The 20,475-nt window shown below is 38.1% G+C and overlaps 1 protein-coding gene and 1 long non-coding RNA gene across 3 annotated transcripts in view; one reads left to right on the top strand and one right to left on the bottom strand.

Annotated features, from left to right (window-relative positions):
* Nucleotides 1–3,231: 3,231 nt before the first annotated feature.
* The window catches only part of ZNF461 (zinc finger protein 461), a 31,535-nt gene continuing 14,291 nt past the window's right edge, over nucleotides 3,232–20,475 (bottom strand). Inside the window, exons 3-5 of one of the 2 annotated variants that reach the window (XM_029926243.1) lie at nucleotides 19,215–19,341; nucleotides 18,325–18,420; nucleotides 3,232–4,767 (exon numbers count right to left, since the gene is read on the bottom strand). In XM_029926243.1, the coding sequence (XP_029782103.1) occupies nucleotides 3,377–4,767; nucleotides 18,325–18,420; nucleotides 19,215–19,341 (1,614 nt within the window). In that variant the 3' untranslated portion in view covers nucleotides 3,232–3,376. The remainder of the gene's footprint in view (nucleotides 4,768–18,324; nucleotides 18,421–19,214; nucleotides 19,342–20,475) is intronic. The other variant, XM_029926244.1, reaches the window with a different exon arrangement.
* Nucleotides 14,359–17,787, top strand: LOC115281046. Its single transcript, XR_003904043.1, has 2 exons — nucleotides 14,359–14,651; nucleotides 17,472–17,787. It is a non-coding gene; the product is annotated as an uncharacterized LOC115281046 (long non-coding RNA).

The raw sequence follows: 20,475 nt of genomic DNA, 5'->3' as shown, positions 1-20,475 counted from the left end.
GTACATGGCAAGCTACATAGGCAAGATTTAAGACATATCCAGACAGACAAAAACTATGGGAATTCATCATGACTAGACCTGCCTTACAAGAAATGCTAAAGGAAATTCAAGTTGAAATGAAAGGACACTAAATGACAACATGAAATCTTAGGAAAGTATAAAACTCACTGGAAAAGGTACATAGTAATCCACAATACTTTAATATTGCAAAGGTAGTACATAAATCATGTTTGAGTATAAAAGTTAAAAAAACAAAAAATATTAAAAAAGACTAGCTACTATAATTTCTTGATATGCAATATAAAAAGACATAAAATATGACATCAGTATCATAAAACTTAGGAGGAGGGCAGAGGTAAAATCAGACCATTTTTATGCAACTGAAGTTAAGTTGCTATTACCTTAAAATAGACTGTTAATGGTTATAAGATATTTTATGTAGGCCCCATAGTACTTACACAGAAAAAACCTATAGTAAATACACAAAAGAGAAAGGAACCAAAGCATACCTCTATTTAAAAAAAAACTCATCAAATCAAAAGGAAGACATCAAGAGAGGAAGAAAGGAAAAAGGAACTACAATGCAGTCAGAAAACAATGAATGAAATGGCAATTAAAAGATCTTACCTATAAATAATTACTTTAACTATAAAGAATTAAATTCTCCAAACAAGGCCACAGAGTAGCTTAATGGACAGAAGAAGAAAGACAGGAGGAGGGAAAAGGAGGCGGGAAAAGGAAGAAGAAGGAAGAGGAGGAGGAGGAGGAGGAGGAAGATGGAAGAGGAGGAGAGAGGGGGAGGAGGGAGGAGGAAAAGGGAGGAGGAAGGAGAGGGGGAGAAGAAGAAGAATCCCAAAAATGCTGGCTATAAGAGAATCAAGCACTTTAGTTTTAGGACACATAAAGGTTAAAAGTGAAAGGACAAAAAAGATATTCTGTGCAAATGCTCACCGAAGGAGAGCAGGGGTGGTTATACTTGTATCAGTAAAAACAGACTTTTAGTCAAATTCTGTCACAAGTCATTTTATAAGTGATTAATTCATAAAGAGGATATAACAAGTGTAAATATATATGCAACCTACACCAGAGCCTTTAAATATATATAGCAAATACAGACAGATCTGAAGGGAGAACTAGATAACAATACAAAGATAGTAGAGAACTTCAAATTCCCACTCTCAACAATAGCTCTTTTCAGACAGAAAATCAGTAAGGAGAGAGTGGGCTTGAATAACACTTTAGACCAAGTGGAACTAATGGACAGACACAGAACACTCCACCCAACAGCAGCAGAATACACACTCTTCTCAAAAACACACTCAACGTTCTCCAGGATAGATCCTATGTTAGGCCATAAGACAAGTCTTACCCATTTAAAACAAATCATATCAAGTAACTTTTTTGACCATAATGGCATAAAACTACAAATTTTAACAGAAGGAGAACTGGAAAATTAACAAGTATGTGAAAATTATATATATTCAGGAGTACACACTCCTGAACAACCAATGTATCTAAACAGAAATCAAAAGGAAATCAGAGAATATCTTAAGAAAAATGAAAACGGAAAGAAACATACGGGATATTGCAAATGCAGTTCTAAGAACGGAGCTGACAGGGATAAAAGCTTACACTGGGCGGGGGGGAGGGAGGTAGAGGGGAGGGTTATTTATTTATTTATTTATTTATTTATTTATTTAGAGACAGAGCACAAGCCAGGAAGAGGCAGAACGAGGGGGAAACACAGAATCTGAAACAGGCCCCAGGCCCTGAGCTGCCAGCACAGAACCCAATGCAGGGATAGAACCCACAGACTTCGAAATCATGACCTGAGCCATGACCTGAGCTGAAGTCAGACGCTTAGCCAAATGAGCCACTCAGGTGCCTCAAGGGGGAAAAAAAGCCTTAAGTAAATAACTTCATACCCCAAGGAACTAGAAAAAAAAAAAACCTAAGCCCAAAGTTTGTATAATGAAGGTAATGATAAATATAAGAGCAGATATAAATGAAAGACACTTAAAAGACAATAGAAAAGATCAATAAAACCAAGGGTCGGCCCTTTGAAAAGATAAAGTTGAAAAACTTTTAGCTAGTCTGACTTAACCAAAAACAGAGAGACAGAGAGAAGACTCAAATAAATATTATAAACAAAAGACAGAGCTCCACTACTGGAGTGAAGGATTGTAGGCAATGAAGGATTTGGAGAAGAAAGGCAGCAAGTTGAGGGTTGGTTAAATGTTTATAAACTCTGAGAAATAGTGAAAATAAATGAAAGAGGGCTAAATTTGGAATGATGCGAATTTCATAAAATAAAGATTATGATTAATCCACTTTCATCCAAAGAATGAAAAAAATTTAATCCCTATAAGAATACAAAAGAATTGACAACTGGTACTTAGAATAAGGTATTAAGAAAGCTTTAATTTTTACTTGTTTGGTAACTTTTGAATTTTGTAGCACATATTTTTATTGCCTAAATTTTTTAATGAAAAATTAATGTAACATCAAAACCACATACACTGTCATCGTTGGTAACCTACTCAATGGAAATAACAGAATGTTGATGTAAGAATATTTCTTGTCTGATCATTTGTGATGAAAAAGAAATAGAATAATCGAATGTCTACAGTAGGGAATGGCTTAAAATACTAATATACTAGAAATATTCAGAAGCTTTAAAAACAGTGAGTTAGATCTATATGTATTCACCTGGGAAAATGTCCACTATTATTTAAGTGCAAAAAAAATTGTCATGAAATATGTCACTACAGGCACTAAAACCTTCCACATACATGCAATAAACCCTTTATATTTGCAGGCATGCTTGAGCAGGAAGGAGCAACACAGACTCAGTGGCTCTCACAGATTTGTGGGAGGGGAAGAAACTGTTTTCATTTTATTTCTGCCACTTCACTGGTTTCAGTGAAAACACTATTTCATAAAATTTATTTCCAATACTGGTTATTATAGTATCTCAGAAACAGCACTGGAACTAAAGCAACTTTTACCTGTTAATAATCTTTTCCATTTTCCTGCTTGAAGCTTTTTTCTTTATTTAAAAAAAATTTTAATGTTATTTTGAGAGAGACAGAGTGCAAGTGGGGGAGGGGCAGAGAGAGAGGGAGACACAGAATCCGAAGCAGGCTCCAGACTCCGAGCTGTCAGCACAGAGCCCGACGTGGGGCTCGACCCCACGAACCGTGAGATCATGACCTGTGCCGAAGTCAGACACTTAACCGACTGAGCCACCCAGGTGCCCCGAAGTTTTTTATTTTTTCCTCAAGGATCATTGAAATAAATCAATACTAATGAAATTCAGTATTTCACCAACTTTTATCTTAAAAAAAAAAGAAAACATAAATTGCTAAAAATAATTTCATGATGCTAAACTAGGATGGGGAGAGAGAAGAGGAAACCTTACTGGCATGTCAACAGTATGAAGTGTCTGGTGTATGTTAAATTGTAAGCCATGATTAAAGGCCTTTCCACAGTCATAAGGTTTCTTCCCAGAATGAATTCTCTGATGGTGTGAGAAGCTTGAATGATAGCTAAAGGCCTTCCCACACTCCTTACATTCATAGGGCTTCTCACCAGTATGAATTCTCTGATGTTGAATAAGGTGTGAATGAAGTCTAAAGGCCTTCCCACATAGCATACATTCATGAGGCTTCTCACCAGTATGAGTTCTCTGATGTCTTCTGAGGTGTGAGCACTGTCTAAAAGCCTTCCCACATTCCTTGCACTCATAGGGTTTCTCACCAGTATGAATCCTCTGATGTAGGGTAAGTTGTAAGCCATCACAAAAGGCCTTCCCACATTCACTACATTCATAAGGTTTTTTGCCAGAATGAATTTTCTGATGGTGAGAGAAGCTTGAGTGATAGCTAAAGGCCTTTCCACATTCTCTACATTCATAGGGCTTCTCACCAGTATGAATTCTCTGATGTATAGTAAGGTGTGAGCGATGCCTAAAAGTCTTTCCACATTCTTTACATTCATAGGGCTTCTCACCAGTATGGAGTCGTAGATGTTCACTGAGTTGAAAGCCACGAATAAAAGCCTTCCCACATTGCTTACATTCATAAGGTTTTTCACCAGTATGAAGTCTCTGATGTTGAGTAAGCTGTGATCGTTGCCGAAAGGCCTTCCCACATTCTTTACATTCATAAGGTTTTTCGCCAGTGTGAATTCTCTGATGCAGAATAAGTTCTGAGCCATAATTAAAGGCTTTCCCACATTCTTTACATTCATAGCGTTTTTCACCATTATGGATTCTCAGGTGTTGTTTAAGTTGTGGACAATGAATAAAAGCCCTCCAACATTCCTTACATTCACTGCACTTGTTACTATTTTGAATTCTCTGTTGAGTAAGATATGATGTATTAAGAGTTTCTGCATATCCCTTACATTCAGAAAATTTTTCTTTAGAATGAGTTCTTCTGTGATCACTAAAAAATAAATGGTAACTGAAGTTTTTCCTACATTCTTTACATCCAAAGATTTTCTCTCTATTATAAAATTCCTGAGTTAGTAAAGAATGTTGGTTAAATACAGGCATGTGCTCATGGTTGATAACAAATTGCCTGAAACAGCCCTCTCTTTCCTGTTGTGTCTCAAACTGAGTATTGCCTTCCCAAAGATCTCTGAAAATGGATTTCTCAGGATTATGACCTTTAAATTCTTCCACGATAGCCCATTGGGACGACTCTGTCTCAAAAATATCTCTTTTTGGAGATAACTTCTTGGCCTCACACCTGGACACCAAGTCTGAAAGATAAGAAACACACTTTAATTGCTGATTTTGTGTGAGAAAAAAATATATCGATGGTAGCAAAGAGAGATAATTGAAAATAATTCACATAGAAGATGAAAGTCTTGGAAAGCTCTAAAATATCATCATGCAACTGAATAAAAAACAAACGGTAAGAACACAGAAAAATGAGAGCTCATAAGAGAAAGTGAGGGAGTTAACTGACAAATCAAGTCGTCAATGGTTCTGAAAAATTTTTAGAAGATTTTATTTTTAAGCACTCTCTATACCCAGCATGAGGCTAAAACCCACAACTCCAAGACTAGGCGTCACAAACTCCACCAACGGAGCCAGCCAGGTGCCCCAACTATCTGAAATTTTGATCTACCTCAGAGTTTGCTATAATTATGGATGTTTAGGAAACATTCTAGATCAAAAGAATCCATATCTACCAGAGATGGTTTTAGAATGAGATCAATTGAGTCAGAATCTATAAAAGTATATGTTTAACACTTTCCACCAGGCCAAAGGATTATGAGATGGAGACTGCTCATTGTCCCCAAATGTCTATTATTCCCCTTTAATATATGGACTGAACTATTGGTTTTTAGTTGAGAACAATGCTGCCCAAAAGAAACACTGCAATTCCCAGGCTCTTTTGCAGAAGAATATGCCATGTAACTTCTTGGCCTCATACCTGTTGAACTGAAATTTAAAACTCCAATTCTTGGGGCACCTGGGTGGCTCAGTCGGTTAAGCATCCAACTTCAGCTTAGGTCATGATCTTGCAGTTCATGAGTTCAAGCCCCGTGTCAGGCTCTGTGCTGACAGCTCAGAGCCTGGAGCCTCCTTCAGAGTCTGTATCTCTCTCTCTGTCTCTCTGCCCCTCCCCTGTTCACACTCTGTCTCTCTCTCTCTCAAAAATAAATAAACATTAAAAATTTTTTTTGAATAAAAAAATAAAAATCTGATTCTTTACCATAAGAACACAGGGCCTCTGCCTAGTAAGAATACCTCATTTTTAGTCCTTTTCCCTTTTATCCATGTGCTACAATATTAATCTCCTTTAAGCAATTAGGATATTCTAAAGTCTTTCCTATCTTAGAGTTTTTCAGAGGCAGTTTCAGAAGAAAAATCTTAAGACTGACAGGTATATGTATCTAACATAATTTTTTCATTTTCCTAATGATGGACATATGGGTTGTTTTCTATTGTTGACTATTATGATTAGTACTGCTATAAACATACTTGTACATTTCTTTTGGTAGAAATAGGACTCCTTTCTGCTACAGGTATACATTTATAAGTGAAATTGTTGCATAAAGAATATGCATTTGTTCAGCTTTAGTTGACACCATCCAAGACTTTCCTCATTTTCTCATCTAACTGTAAGAGTTCCGTTCCTTGCGTGCTCCCCAACACTTTTTGTTGCCAATCTTATATTCAGGAATCCTGGTAGATATGTCACGATACTGCATTGTGGTTTAGTTTGTAATTTCCCTGATGACTAGTGAGGTTGAGCACTTTTACATGTTTATTGGCCAACTGGATACATTTTTTAAAAAAATGTCAACTCAGGTCTTTTGTCCATTTTTACTGATTTTGTATGTGTGTGTGTTTGTGTGGTAAAATTCACATAACATAAAATCTACCAGTTTCACCATTTTGAAGTACACAACTTAGGGGAGCCTGGGTGGCTCAGTCGGTTGAATTCCAACTTCAGCTCAGGTCATGAGCTCTTACTTTTCTGAATTTGAGGGGGGAAAAAACTGTAGGAGAGAAAACACTGATGGCTATCTGGGGAAAGAGCAATCCATGCAGAGAATATAGCAAGTGCATAAAATGAACGCTTCTTTGGCTTAATTAGAGAAACAGCCAGGAGACTTGGATAGCTGAAATCAAGTAAGAGAAGACAGAGACCTGGAGACCATAGAGATTCAATACAAATCTAATAAAACCCCTATGATATTGCTTGAGGAACTTGAAAAACTGACTCAAAAAACATATTTGTAAAAACAAAGTTTAATAACAGCCAAAATACTACTGAAGAACAAAAGTAGAAAATTTATCCTGCCTATGATAAAGATATCATAAAGACTTAAAAATTAAGACAATGTGGTAATTACAGAGGGCTTGAGCCACAGAAAGACTAGAAGCAGACTCACAGAGGAAGCATTACAGGTCACTGAAGAAAGAATAAGTGATATTCGAACTAGTTACAGATATAAAAAAATTACTGAGCCCCCACCATACACCATAAATACACAAACTCTAAATGGATTAAAGACTTGCAAGTTAAAGGAAAAGCCAAAAAGCTTCTCCAAGATGATCACAGCAGCCACGCCAGGTACGCCGGCAGGGAGTCGGCTGGATTTGTCCTCCTCCCGGTTAGAGGAGGTGGGTATGAAAACTGGTTGTTTCCCTACGCTGTTCTGGAAAGACCACAGAATGGCAATTATTTAAGAAAAAGCAAACAAACAAAAAACAACTGAACAACAACAACAACAAAAAACCACACATGTTGCTAGAAAAAGATCAGTGGTGGTGGTGGTGGTGACGTAAAAGTGAAGCACTCCAAAGGTGGCAGGGTGGCTCAGTCAGTTAAGTGTCAGACTTGTGATTCCAGCTCGGGTCATGATCTCATGGTTTGTGGGATCAAACCCCACACAGAGCTCTGTGATGACAGCACACAGCCTGCTTGGGATTCTCTCTCTTCCTCTCTCTTTGCCCCTGTCCCATGTTCTCTCTCTCAAAATAAATAAATATAAAAAAAAAAAAATCCAAAGTACTCCATACACACTGTCTTTATGATCTCCCACCTCTTCAAAGAAATCAAAGCAAATATCACCAAAAAATCACATTATAAAGTGCATTCTTAAAAGATTTAAAATCTCAATTACAAAGACAGTGTAAACTCCTTCCTGCTTCTCCCTTACATAAAACCAAAAACTCTAAAAATAACTATCACCCAACAGAAAACTAATTTTGAGAGCTGGAAGGAAGATGGTTTATTGATTTCAATTCTCTGGATTTGAGGAACTACCACATGGTGAGTTCTCTGGGTTTTCTTTTTTGTTTTTTTCCTGTTCATTTGTTAATTCCACTGTAATTAACACAGAATGCTAAATTTGTTTTAGGTGTACACTACCGTGATTCAACAGTTCTACACATTACTCACCGCTCATCACCATTAAGCATACTCTTAATCCCGTTCCCCTATTTTACCCACCCTCCCACCCACCTCCCCTCTGGTAACCATCAGTTTTCTTCTCTGCATTTAAGAGTGTTTTCTGGGGGCACCTGGGTGGCTCAGTCGGTTAAGCACCGAATTCAGCTCAGGTCATGATCTTACAGATTGTGGGTTCAAGCCCCATGTCAGGCTCTGTGCTGACAGCTCAGAGCGTTGAGCCTGCTTCAGGTTCTATGGCTCCCCTTCTCTCTGCCCCTCCCCTGCTCATTCTCTGTCTCTCTCTGTTTCTCAATAATAAATAAATGTTAAAAAATTTTTTAAAGAAAAAAAGTATTTTTTGTAGCTTTTTATTTTTGTTTCTTAAATTCCACATATGAATGCAACTGATTATTTGTTTTTCTCTATTTCATTTAGCATTACACACTCTAGATCCATCCATGTTGTTGCAAATGGCAAGATTTCATTCTTTTTTCTGGCTGAGTAATCCATTCATCTACTGATGGACACTTGGCTTGCTTCCATATCCCGGCTATTGTAAATAATGTGGCAATAAACAAAGGGGGTGCATGTGTCTTTTCAAATCAGTGTTTTCATATTCTTTGGGGCGCCTGGGTGACTCAGTCAGTTGAGCGTTTGGCTTTGGCTCAGGTCATGATCTTGCGGTTTGTGGGTTTGAGCCCCACGTCTGGCTCTGTGCTGACAGCTCAGAGCCTGGAGCCTGCTTTAGATTCTGTGTCTCCCTCTCTCTCTGACCCTCCCCTGCTCATGCTGTCTCTCTCTCTCTCTCAAAAATATAAAACATTAAAAAAATTTTTTTCATATTCCTGCTATAAACACCCCATAGTATAATTACTAGATCATATGGTAATTATATTTCTAATTTTTTAACGAAACTTCGTACTGTTTTCCACAGTGGCTGCACCAGTGTGCACCCCTACCCCACGGCAGGAGGGTTCCTTTGTCTCCAAATCCTAACACTTGTTGTTTCTTGTTTTTTATTTTAGCCATTCTGATAGGTGTGAGGTGGTATCTAGCTCATTGTGGTTTTGATTTACATTTCCCTGATGATCAGTAATGTTGGACATCTTTTCATGTCTGCTGGCTATCTGTATGTCTTCTTCCCAATTTTTAATTGGATTATTCGGTTTTGGGCTGTTGAGTTGTATCGGTTCTTTATATATTTTGGATACTAGCCCTTTATTGGATATGTCATTTGCAAATTTTGGTAGGCTGTCTTTTAGTTTTGTTGATTGTTTCCTTTGCTGTGTAGCAGCTTTTTACTTTGATGAAGTCCCATTAGTTTATTTCCCTTGTATCAGGAGATATATCTAGAAAAATGCTGCTATGGCCAATGTCAGAGAAATTATTGCCTATGTTCTCTTCTAGGATTTTTATGGTTTCAGGTCTCACTTTGAATTTATTCATGTGTATGATGTAAGAAAGCAGTCCAGTTTCATTCTTCTGCATGTAGCTGGCCAGTTTTCCCAACACCATTTGTTGAAGAGACAGTCTTTTTATCATTGGATATTTATGCCTCCTTTGTCCTAGATTAATTGACCATATAATTGTGGATTTATTTCTGGATTTTTTATTCTGTTCCATTGATCTATGTGTCCAATTTTGTGCCAGTACCATACTGTTTTGATTACTACAGCTTTGTCATGTATCTTGAAATCAGCTAATTTTTCTTCAGATACACTCCCCCCCCCCTTTTTTTCCTCTCTTCTCTTTTTGGGATCCCTACAGTGTGAATATTATTATGCTTGATGGTGTCACTGAGTTCCCTTATTCTATTTTCATTTTTTATAATTCTTTCTTCTTTCTCCTGTTCAGCTTAATTGCTTTCCATTAGCCTGACCTCCATTAGTCAGGTCACTGATCCATTCTTCTTCTTCCTCTAGTCTACTATTTATTCTATGTAGTGTATTATTAATTTGAGTTCTTCATCTCTGATTGGTTCTTTTTAAATGTTTTTTGTCTCTCTGTTGAGGGTCTCCCTGAGTTCCTCTATCCACTCTTTTCACAAGTCTTTTCACAAACTTGTTAAAGTTTATGACTTCAAATTCTCTATCAGGAATATTACTTATCTCCATTTCACTTATGTCTCTTGCTGTGATTTTTGTCCTGTTCTTTTATTTGCGACATATTCCCCTAACTCTCTCTGTTTGTTTCTATGTGTTAGGAAAGTTGGCCATGTCTCCTCTTGAAAGTGGGGGCTTATTTTTTTTTTTTAATTCATTTATTTTGAAAGAGAGAGATAGAACATGAGCAGGGGACGGGGAAAATAAAAAGGGACAGAGAGAACCCCAAGCAGGCTCCGCACTGCCAGCATAGAGCCCAATGCAGGGGTTGAACTCATGAACCTATGAGATCATGGCCTAAGCCAAAACCAAGAGGCAGATGCTTAACAGACTGAGCCACCCAGGTACCAGAAAGTGGTGGCCTTTTAAAGAGGTCCTGTTGTTCCCTGCAGTGCAGTGTCTTCAGTTTCCCAGAATCTGGCACTTTAGGGGTGTTTTCTATGTGTGCTGCATGTGCCCTATTGCTGTGGCTGAGCCATGTTTACCTTCAGTCTAGTCATCTGCAAAGGTCCTCTTCTTGGTACCTGTGTGTTTAGTGGGCCAGTCTGGGGCTGCTTTGGGCTTGAGGTAGGTTAAACTAAGTGTTTGCCAGAGATGCAGTAGCACCAAACTTCAGGACACTCTCTGTGTTGTTCCCTGGAAGGTTTTCATTGGTGGGCAGGGCCAACAGTCAGACCAGATGTCAGCCGCCAGCCCACTGCTGGGGCCAAAGTCGAACTGGTGTGTGTGGTTATGTTCCCCTGTTCCCAGGGCAGGAGTCACTTTGGAGTGGTGCTGGCCCCAGCTGGAAGCACTTACACCCTGTCACATTTGTGGCCCCAGTTTGGAGAACTCCTGCCAGGCCAGGTTGGAGGGGCAAGATCCATAGAACATGGGGCAAGACACACAGTGTGAGCAAGGCTCGCACTGGTCTGCAGTGGAAGAGGACCGGTAGCTACACTAGAGAGCTGCTGAGGGCGAGTCCCCTGCTAGCAAGAGCCGGGGCATACCGTCCTCAGCAAGGTAGGTGGAGGGTGTACACGCTGTGTTGGTTCCCACAAGTATCTATGCTGGGGGTCAGGGAGGGAAATGGCGCCCACCAGCTCGTTTGCTCTTGGAGAAGTCTCCCATAGGTCCCTGCCCCTCCAACACACCTCTGAGATTAGCAAATAAGTCTTCCTATGTACCCAAGGTGTTTTTCAGATTGCTGATTCTATGCTACATCTCAGAAGGGCTGTTTGTTATGCTGCCTCTTTAAGGGTGGGGATTCAGTTTCCTATCACCCTCCTCGCTCTCCTAGAGTTAAGCCTGCTAAATTTTTAAAGTTTCAGATGTTAAGTGTCACTGATTTAAGAACTTGTGAAGTTAAGCCCCTCTGGCTTTCAAAGCCAAACGTCGTGGGGATTCATCTTGCCGGTGTGGGTCCCCACGCCTGGGATGCCTAGGGTGGGATCTGTCCTCTTCCTTGTCATTGCCTGTGGTGTCCCTCCCGCCAGCAGACATTCTTGCAGGTCAGTTTAGCTCCTGCTCACATCTCTGCCCTCCCCACTCTTTGCAATGCTGTGGCTTCCCTACACTTAGCTGTGGACAGTCTGTTCTGGTGGCCTTCAGGTCATTTTCTGGGTTATTCACCCTGATGTGGATGTTATCTAGGTATATCTGTGGGACAAGGTGAGCTTAGGATCCTCTTATTTCACCATCATCCCAGGAAGTTTTTCCCTGGATTTTCTTTCTATCTCTCATATACCCCCATAATAGGCACCAGACAGCAGGCCTGCAACCAATAACAGGTGTGCATGTGCACACACACACCAAGAGGAATCTACTCTGTCTAGCCAAAAGGCCAGGAGCAGGGAAGCCCAAGAGACTTAGTGGGATTCCTAGCACTTGCTCCACAACCTAGACCCTAGCAACAGTTTCATCAGCTGGCTGCAGAAGCAGCAAGAATTCTCAGTGACTGATCTACCACTAACAGCAGCAAGAGAAAATCTCCTGATGTACAACCCCCCACTTCACAACCAGAGCACTGGCTGACAGATCAATTCACCCAGAAAGGTACTGTTAGCAGAGTGTTGCATCTCCCTGTCCTCTGCCCAGTGACATAAGGAAATCCATGCCCAGTGGCTTCTGTATCTCAGTGAAGCTCAATGTATCTCAATGGTTTCTGCCTCCCTCATCCCACAGAAGGTAGCCAAGCTATACTGGGGATCCACAGAAGCTATCTGTCCCTGCAGATAACACCGTCAGGGATTGAGCAGGAGTGCCAGCAGTACCAGAATATAAAGCATATCAGAATAGAATTGAAAGGGCTCTGAAAACTAAGCAGCCATTAGAACTAAAGGCTATAAAAGTAAGCCAGATCTAAACACCAAGCCTAACAGCATGACTTCCTGCTAAAAAGAAGATTTAAATAGATTTAAGTAGAATCAAGACTCTCTCAACATAGTAAGTAAAATGTCCAGGATACATACCAAAAGCCAGGAAAACCAAAATCAGAAGGAGAAAAGAAAATCAACTGAGATCAAAGCAAGATTAATTAGATGCTGGAACCACCTGACAAATCTTTTATAGTGGTCTTCATAAAAAGGAATTGACAATCAATTATAAACTCTCTTTTAACAAATAACAGACTATTTCAGAAAAAGTAGTACTTATATAAAAGAAGTGCAATGAAAAATATAATAGCCATTATAAAAAGATACACTACATGGTCACTAGAGTAGACATAACAGAAGCTAGAAATCAGTGAACTTAAAGACAGAATTTACTTAATCTGAAAAACAACCCTGTGGAACAGTAACAAAAGATTGAACATTTATAACCTCCAAGTCCCAGAAAGAGAGAAAAAGACTGTGGGACTGAAAAAGTATTCAAAGATATAACAGTTGACCTTTCCAAATTTCATATAAGACACAAATCTATAGATTTTTAAAACTCAGCAAATACCTAATAAGATAAGTCCAGAAAATCAAAACTAGCACACTCATGGCTGAAACAAACAAACAAACAAACAAACAAAAAAATATATATATATTTAAAATAGGAAGACACACATTATATATTGATGATTTAAAAACACCAAAAGACTGGATTTCTCATTTGAAACCACAGAGACCGAAAGGAAACACCACAATAGTTTTCGAGTACTAAAAGAAAAGAAATGTCAACCTCAAATTGTATATGCAGTAAAATTATTCTTAAGGAATGAAGAAATAAAGGCATTCTCAGACAAAGGAAAGCTAAGAAAATCTGATGTTGCAGACATGCCCTTCAAGAGTGGCTAAAGGAAGCTCTCCCCACACAAAGAAAATGATAAGAGAAGAAGGCTGAGACCCTCAGAAAGGAAAGAACAATAGAATGGGCAAAAAAGAAGAAAGCATAATAGGATATCCTTTACCTCATGAGTTTCTTTAGTACTATTTTATGATAAAGGAAAAATTATACCACTGTCTCATGTGGTGATAAATATATGTAAAAGAAATACTTTAAACAATTATACTAAAGAAGTGGAGAGGGTAAAGGGACCTCAATGGATGTGAAGTTTCTACATTTCACTTGAAGTGGTAAAATGTCAACACCAGCAGGCTGCAATAAGTATGTACATATATGCTAATGCCTACATCAAACAATAAAATAAAAATAAAACAACAAAAGCAAAGTATTAAAAACATAAATAAATCAAAATGGTACACTAGAAATGTTTGAGTAACTCACAGGTAGGCAAGAAAAAAGAAACAAAAAAAAAACAACAAAATGGCAGACATAAGCCTTAATTTAGCAATAATTTTTTCAAGAATTATTTAAAAGGTAAATGGTCTAAATCACCAATTAAAAGACAAACACTGTCACAATGGACACATAACATGACTCAACATGGTGACTATGAGAAACTTATTTCAAACATGGCAGGTTGAAAGCAAGAGTAGAAAAAATATATATCATGTATACATTAATCAAAATAAAGTAGAAATAAAAAAGAAAGTAGAAATAGCTATATTAATATCAGATAGAGTAGACTTTAGAATAAAGAAAACTAATAAGCACCACCAACACAGCTTCAAAATACATGAAGCAAAAACTGATATAGCTGAAGGGAGAAAGAGACAAAGCACAATTATAGCTGGGGACTCAAATACTCTACTCTCAGCAACTGACAGAACTACCAGACAGAAAACCAGCAAGGACAGAGAAGAACTGAACAAGACTATCAACAATAGGATGTAATCCACATACATGGAACATGCCACCTAACAACAGCAGAATACACAGTGTTTTCAAGGACACAATGAACATTCCCCAAGACAGACCATACTCTAAGTTATGAAGCAAATCTTAAATTTAGAGTAATTAAAATCATCACAGATCAGTGATGAATAGTCATTGATTTAACCTTGCCCAAAGAGAGATCTAGCTTTGTCTTCATGTCCAGGGGGAAAACCTCTACAAAGAATGTCTATGTAGGACCATGGCTACCAGAGAGTCTAACAATGGGATTTATGATGTAGGCTTTGAGCTATGTGGTGTCATTTCTCCTCCAGAGAGACAGGAGTCCAAAGGTATCAGCTCTCCCTCCTGAGAAGCTGGAAATTAAAGGTCAACCACATGGCAGCCAACCCAGAGCCCAATAAAAGTTCTGGACACCAAGATTCGGGTGAGTTTCTCTATTTGGCAATAACACTACATGAATATGGTTATACACAGTTGATGGGAAAAGTTACCACTGTCTGATCCCATTGGGTGAGTGCAAATGGAAGCTCCATGGCTCTGCCAATGAGTTTCTTCCTTGGCTGGTTTTAATCGGCAACCTTTTACTGTAATAAACTATAACTGTGAGGAAGAGAGCTTTCAGTGAGTTCTAAGAGTCCTTTAGTGAATTCTCTAATCTAAGAGTAGTCTTAGGAACGCATGAATTTCCTTTTGAGGTCAAAAATAAGAGAAGACTCTCTTTCACATGAGACCATAATGGAACCAAACTGTATATCAATAAAAGAAAGGCAGTAGGAACACTTCCAGACACCTCCAAGTAACTCACTTCAAAAGAATTAATAGGTGAAAGAGAAAGTCTCAAAGAAAAAAAATTTGTAAGGATTATGAGAATACACACACACACACACACACACACATCCTTTAATATATATAATGAATTATAGGGATAATAAGAAACTACATATAAATTTACATTCATAATCCTGAAAACTTAGAATGGACCAACTCCTTGAAAATCTGAATCTACCAAAACTCAGCCAAAATGAAATAGGTCATCTAAGTAGTCGGATAACCATGAAAAAAATTAAATTTATAATTTTAAAGATTCCAAAAATGAAATCGCCAGTCTACATGGTTTCACTGAAGAATTTTACCAAACATTCCCAGAATGATGTACACAATTTCTTTCAGAAAACAGAAGAGAACGCTTCCCAACCTACTTTATAAGGTTATTTTTACTCTGGTACCAAAACCAGACAAAGTCAGCACACACAAAATAACTGCAGACCAACATCTCCATGAATTTAAATGATATATAATGATTAAGTGGGATTTATTCCAGGTATGAAAGGCTGATTCATATTCAAAACTCAATGTAATCTATCATATCAACAACTAAAGAAGAAGAAAATCATATGATCATAGGAATAACCATTTATGATTTAAAAAAAAAACCACCTCTCAGGGCATTAGAAAAAGAAGAGAACTTCCTCAACTTCATAAAGAACATCTACAAAAAACTTAGAGCTAACATACTTTATAGTTTATGGTAAAGACCAAATCCTGAATGCTTTCCCCCTAAAATTGGGAAAAAGAATGTCCACTCTTAACACTCTTATTCAATATAGCCCTGAAAGTTTTAGCTACTCTAATAAGGCAAGAAAATAATAGGGCACAGACTGGAAAAAAAGGAAATAAGTTATCTATTAGCAAATGATATGACTGTCTACAATAATGAATCTACGAGGAAATAAATGAGTAAGGTCACAGAATACAAGATCAACATATAAAATCAATTTAATTTCTAAACATTGACAATAAGCAACAACCAAAATAAAAAGGCAATACCATTTGTACATGCTCCCAAATAATGAAATACTTAGGTAAAGACTAGACATCAAACAAAAAAAACAAAACCCCTCACAATTCATATCCAACAAAGCCTATCTAGAATACATAAAGAACTTTGAAAATTCGAGAGTAAAACACCAAATGATCAAATTAGAAAATGGGCAAAAGACATGAACATACATTTCTCTAAAGAAGATACACAGATAGCAAATAAACACATAGGAAGATATGCAACATAATTTTCTATTAAGGAAATTCAAATTAAAACCACATTGAGGTATCACTACACACCTATGAGAATGTCTAACATGAAAAGCAGATATAACACCAAATGCTGGCTAGGATCCAGTGAAACCAGATGACTCGTACATTGCTGGTGAGAATATAAAAGAGCTTTATTCCAGCCTTATTTTCATAAAAAAAATTTACATGAACATAAGGAACGTATATATGTTCATGTTTATGTGTGTATATATAAATATAACTTATATAATCTATATTCTTACATTCACGTATATGAGATAGAAGGAAAAAAAGCCAATTTCAAAAGGACACATACTGCAGGATTCCGTTTATAAACAATCATGAAATAACATAATTCTATAGATGTAGAACAGACTCGTGGTTACCAACGGTTAGGAATGAGGGACGGAGGACAGGTACAGCAGTAACAAGCAGAAGGGAGCCTTATGTGACCTACTGTCTCGTATTCTGACCACTGCAGTAGTCAAAACTGCACAGAGGGGGACACACACACACACACACACACACACACACACACATGCATGTGTGTATAATTACAGAAGTCTGAAAAAGTCCTATGGATTGTACCAATGTCAACTTTTCAGGATGATACTGTATTGTTGTACAAGATGTTAACACTAGGGGAGGCTGAAGGAACGGCATAAGGGACTGACTTCCCTACACGTTTCTTCACAACTTCCTGTGAATCTATAATTATTTCAAAATTTAAAGTTTTAATTTTTCTTAATGTTCATTTATTTTTTGGGGAGAGACATAGCGGGAATAGGGGAGGGGCAGAGTGAGGGAGACACAGAATCTGAAATAGGTTCCAGACTCCCAGCTGTCAGCACAGAGCTTGACGTGGGGCTGGAACTCATGAACCGTGAGATCATGATGTGAGCCAAAGCAGGACACTTAACCAACCGAGCCACCCAGGCACCCCTCAAAATTAAGTTTTAAAAAAGAAATTACCACACCTATGCAAAAAATAAGGTGGGGGGGGCATGGCCAGGCATCAAAATTTGATAGAATGACATCCTTAAATGAAAACAAAACACTTAGGAGAGTATGTATCATTTTCCATGACTCCCTCCATATTAGTTTCTTAAAGCTGATTAACAAAGAACAAAGCTGACATGGTTTAAAACAACAGAAATACACTCTTTCACAGTTCTGGAGCACTAATACTGGATCACAGATACCATCAAAGACCTGCCGTTGGCCTCCACTACATAGGTGTAGGAGAGGACCCTACACTTTCCTAGAGGACCTCCTTCCCGGCCATCCCGCTGCCGTCTCTACTTCCTCAATGCAATTTTCTTTAACTTTTCCAATTTCTAATCACGCTTCAATTTTCCTACTATAACATTAGAACATATGTTCTTGATCCACTACTGTTAACACTTTTAAAAAGGTATTCCTGTCACCCAGTAAAGTGATAGGCATTTTTTAAAATTAATAAATACTCTGTTGATTGTGTCCTTTGATGAATAGAAGTTTTTAAGTCTGGCATACTCGCATTTGTCTATGTTTGTTTTGGTTATCTATACCTTGCTTGGTGTCATATCCCAGAAATCACTGCCAAATCCAGTGTCATGAAACTTTTCCCCTAAGTTTTCTTCTAGTTTTGGGTCTTACATTAGTTCTTTGTATTATTTTGAGTTAATTTTTGTATATGGTATAAGGTAAGGGTCCAACTTTATTCTTTTGCATATGGGTATCCAGTTTTCCCTACACCATTTGTTCATGACACAGTCCCTTCCCCCACTGAATGGTCTTGGCACTCTTGTCTGCAATCATTTGGTCATATATCTAAGGGTTTATTTCCAGACTTTCTATTCTATTCCACTGCTCTATATGTCTGTCTTTATGCCAGCACTACTGTACTGCTCATATAATGTTGTAATTAGTTTTTAAATCAGATTTTCCCTAATGTGTCTAAAATAACCTTACCAGCAAAACATTCTGACCACTTGGCCTAATCCTTGAAACAGCTTCCTGCTTCCTGATCATTGCTCACTCACCTGGGCACTGTTTTCCTGTCACTTCCCTCACAACCATCCAGGGCTCCATCCCTTGCTCTAATGAAGAGATCACAGCTGGCTTAGAAAGAGAAAGTCCTGGTTGTAAGAAAAGAAATGGAGATGAGGAGGAATCGAAGTGCCCAAATACAATGATTCAGAATTGATCAAAATAGATACACTACAGTGCAACATGGTACTTGATAAAGTCTGTAGAAGAAGAAAAAGTAAACACTCATATTTAGGTAAACTCAAGATTTAAAAAAAAAAACACAAATAAATAAGTGATAAAATGCTGTTTAAATTAAATACACTTTCTGTCCCTACTTTGCTATGAGGAAAAAAACAGCTTCCTAAGTATCCTTATTTCAGATATTTTTCAATGACATATGAAAAGTTCTTAGACTGTAACTCTCAAATGTAAATTGTTTAAAAGAGAGCACATTAGTTGTAGGAAATGGAAGTGTTCATTTGAGCACTAAATAGTGATATTTCTTGATCTAGCCCACCGCTACATTAATTGGGAAAGCTACTTAGTTTTAACCTGTGCTAGGGCACCTGCAGGTTATGTACAGTGGAAGGGAAACAAAAGATGAAGTGGTTTCTTTGATGACTGAACTAATTAATAATTAATATCAAATAATTAAGCATGCATTTTACTGGTGCAGAATTCCAATTCTGTTCTTTAATCATCAAGGAAGAACGTCAATTATAAGTACCAGAGGAAGGTGTAAGGACAGGGAAAATGAAGGTGCACCTCTATGTAGGTGTGCACATTTCTATGCAAAGAGAAAAGTCATCTAGTTATTTGAAAGGTATCCCTGAAATCATGGAGAAAAAAAGCACAAATTCCAAGAAACACATTCTAAATTATAAGAGGCAGATAATTTTACCCAGTGACACCAAGTTGCTATAGTTCTCCAACATCACATCTCTGTACAAACTCCTCTGCGTAGGGTTCAGGCATTCCCATTCCTCCTGAGAGACATCTATAGCCACATCTTTGAACATCACCAACCCCTACAATGACAAATCACAGTACCATTTTTGAAATTATAATAGATATTTTTCAAAAGGAAGCAGAGGTGCTAAAGAAAACATGCAGGACAGGGGTAGTGTGTACAGTGTACAGTGAGAATATACGAAAAGGTTGGAAGCTTGTGACATGGGTCAAAAAGGGATTCAGGGCGCCTGGGTGGCTCAGTCGGTTAATCGTCTGACTTCGGCTCAGGTCATGATCTCACAGTTCATGAGTTCAAGCCCTGCGTCAGGCTCTGTGGGCAGAGCCCACTTTGGATCCCCTGTCCCCACTCCTCCCCTGATTGTGCTCTCTCTCTCCCTCTCAAAATAAACATTAAAAGAAAAAAAAGTTTCAGCGGGACTAAAGCAGAGTGCCTGCGTGTTCTTAAAAATTCAATTTATGCAGACACATCCTCTTGCACAGGGTGGAAAACTGTTAATTAGTCATCTAGAAATTTAAAAAGTAGACGTTCCCAACTAAGTTAAATAGCTGGAAATTTTTTAATCTTTCCAGATGTGTTATGTAAATCAAGAAAAAGGACTTGAAGATTTTTCTTCATCATTATGACTATTATCTCATAAGCATTTTTTACTTTTCATGCAAATTCTTCAGTAAATATCCACTATAGCTTGTACTTTCCAAGGACAGAGATAGAACCACAGTTCCCATCCCATATGCTCTTCAGTGTAACCCTGACACGCCCCCACACCACTGCTATAGGGTCTATGTTCTCTGACCTTCAACCTGATCCTGGGAAAGCAGGTTAACTTACTCAACTTATCAAGTATAGCAGAAATGACTATGTGACTTCTGAAGCTAGATTATAAAAATGTCTCTCTATCCAGTGAGACCCTATACCAATTCCCATAATGTAGATTTGAAGAAGTAAAAATTGTGGAAAAGTCCAAAGATTTCCCCTATGTGATTCAATTAACCATTCTCCCCTGACAACAGCAGTTCCTGTGAAGACATCTTAGCTAGGTGGCTGGCGTCTCTCCTACAGTCTCCCTCTGTCCTCAATCTCACACCATCCTCTCTGCCCCCCACTGCTGGTGCCAACAACTGTCCCTCCTCTAAAATCTAATGTATCATTTCATCAGACTATACATGCGTTATTTCTACTTATTACAGAG

The sequence above is a fragment of the Suricata suricatta genome, chromosome 16 (assembly GCF_006229205.1).
Source record: "Suricata suricatta isolate VVHF042 chromosome 16, meerkat_22Aug2017_6uvM2_HiC, whole genome shotgun sequence".
Classification (NCBI taxonomy): Eukaryota; Metazoa; Chordata; class Mammalia; order Carnivora; family Herpestidae; genus Suricata; species Suricata suricatta.
Note: the sequence above shows the minus strand (reverse complement) of the source record. Positions and strands in the feature narration are given on the sequence as shown.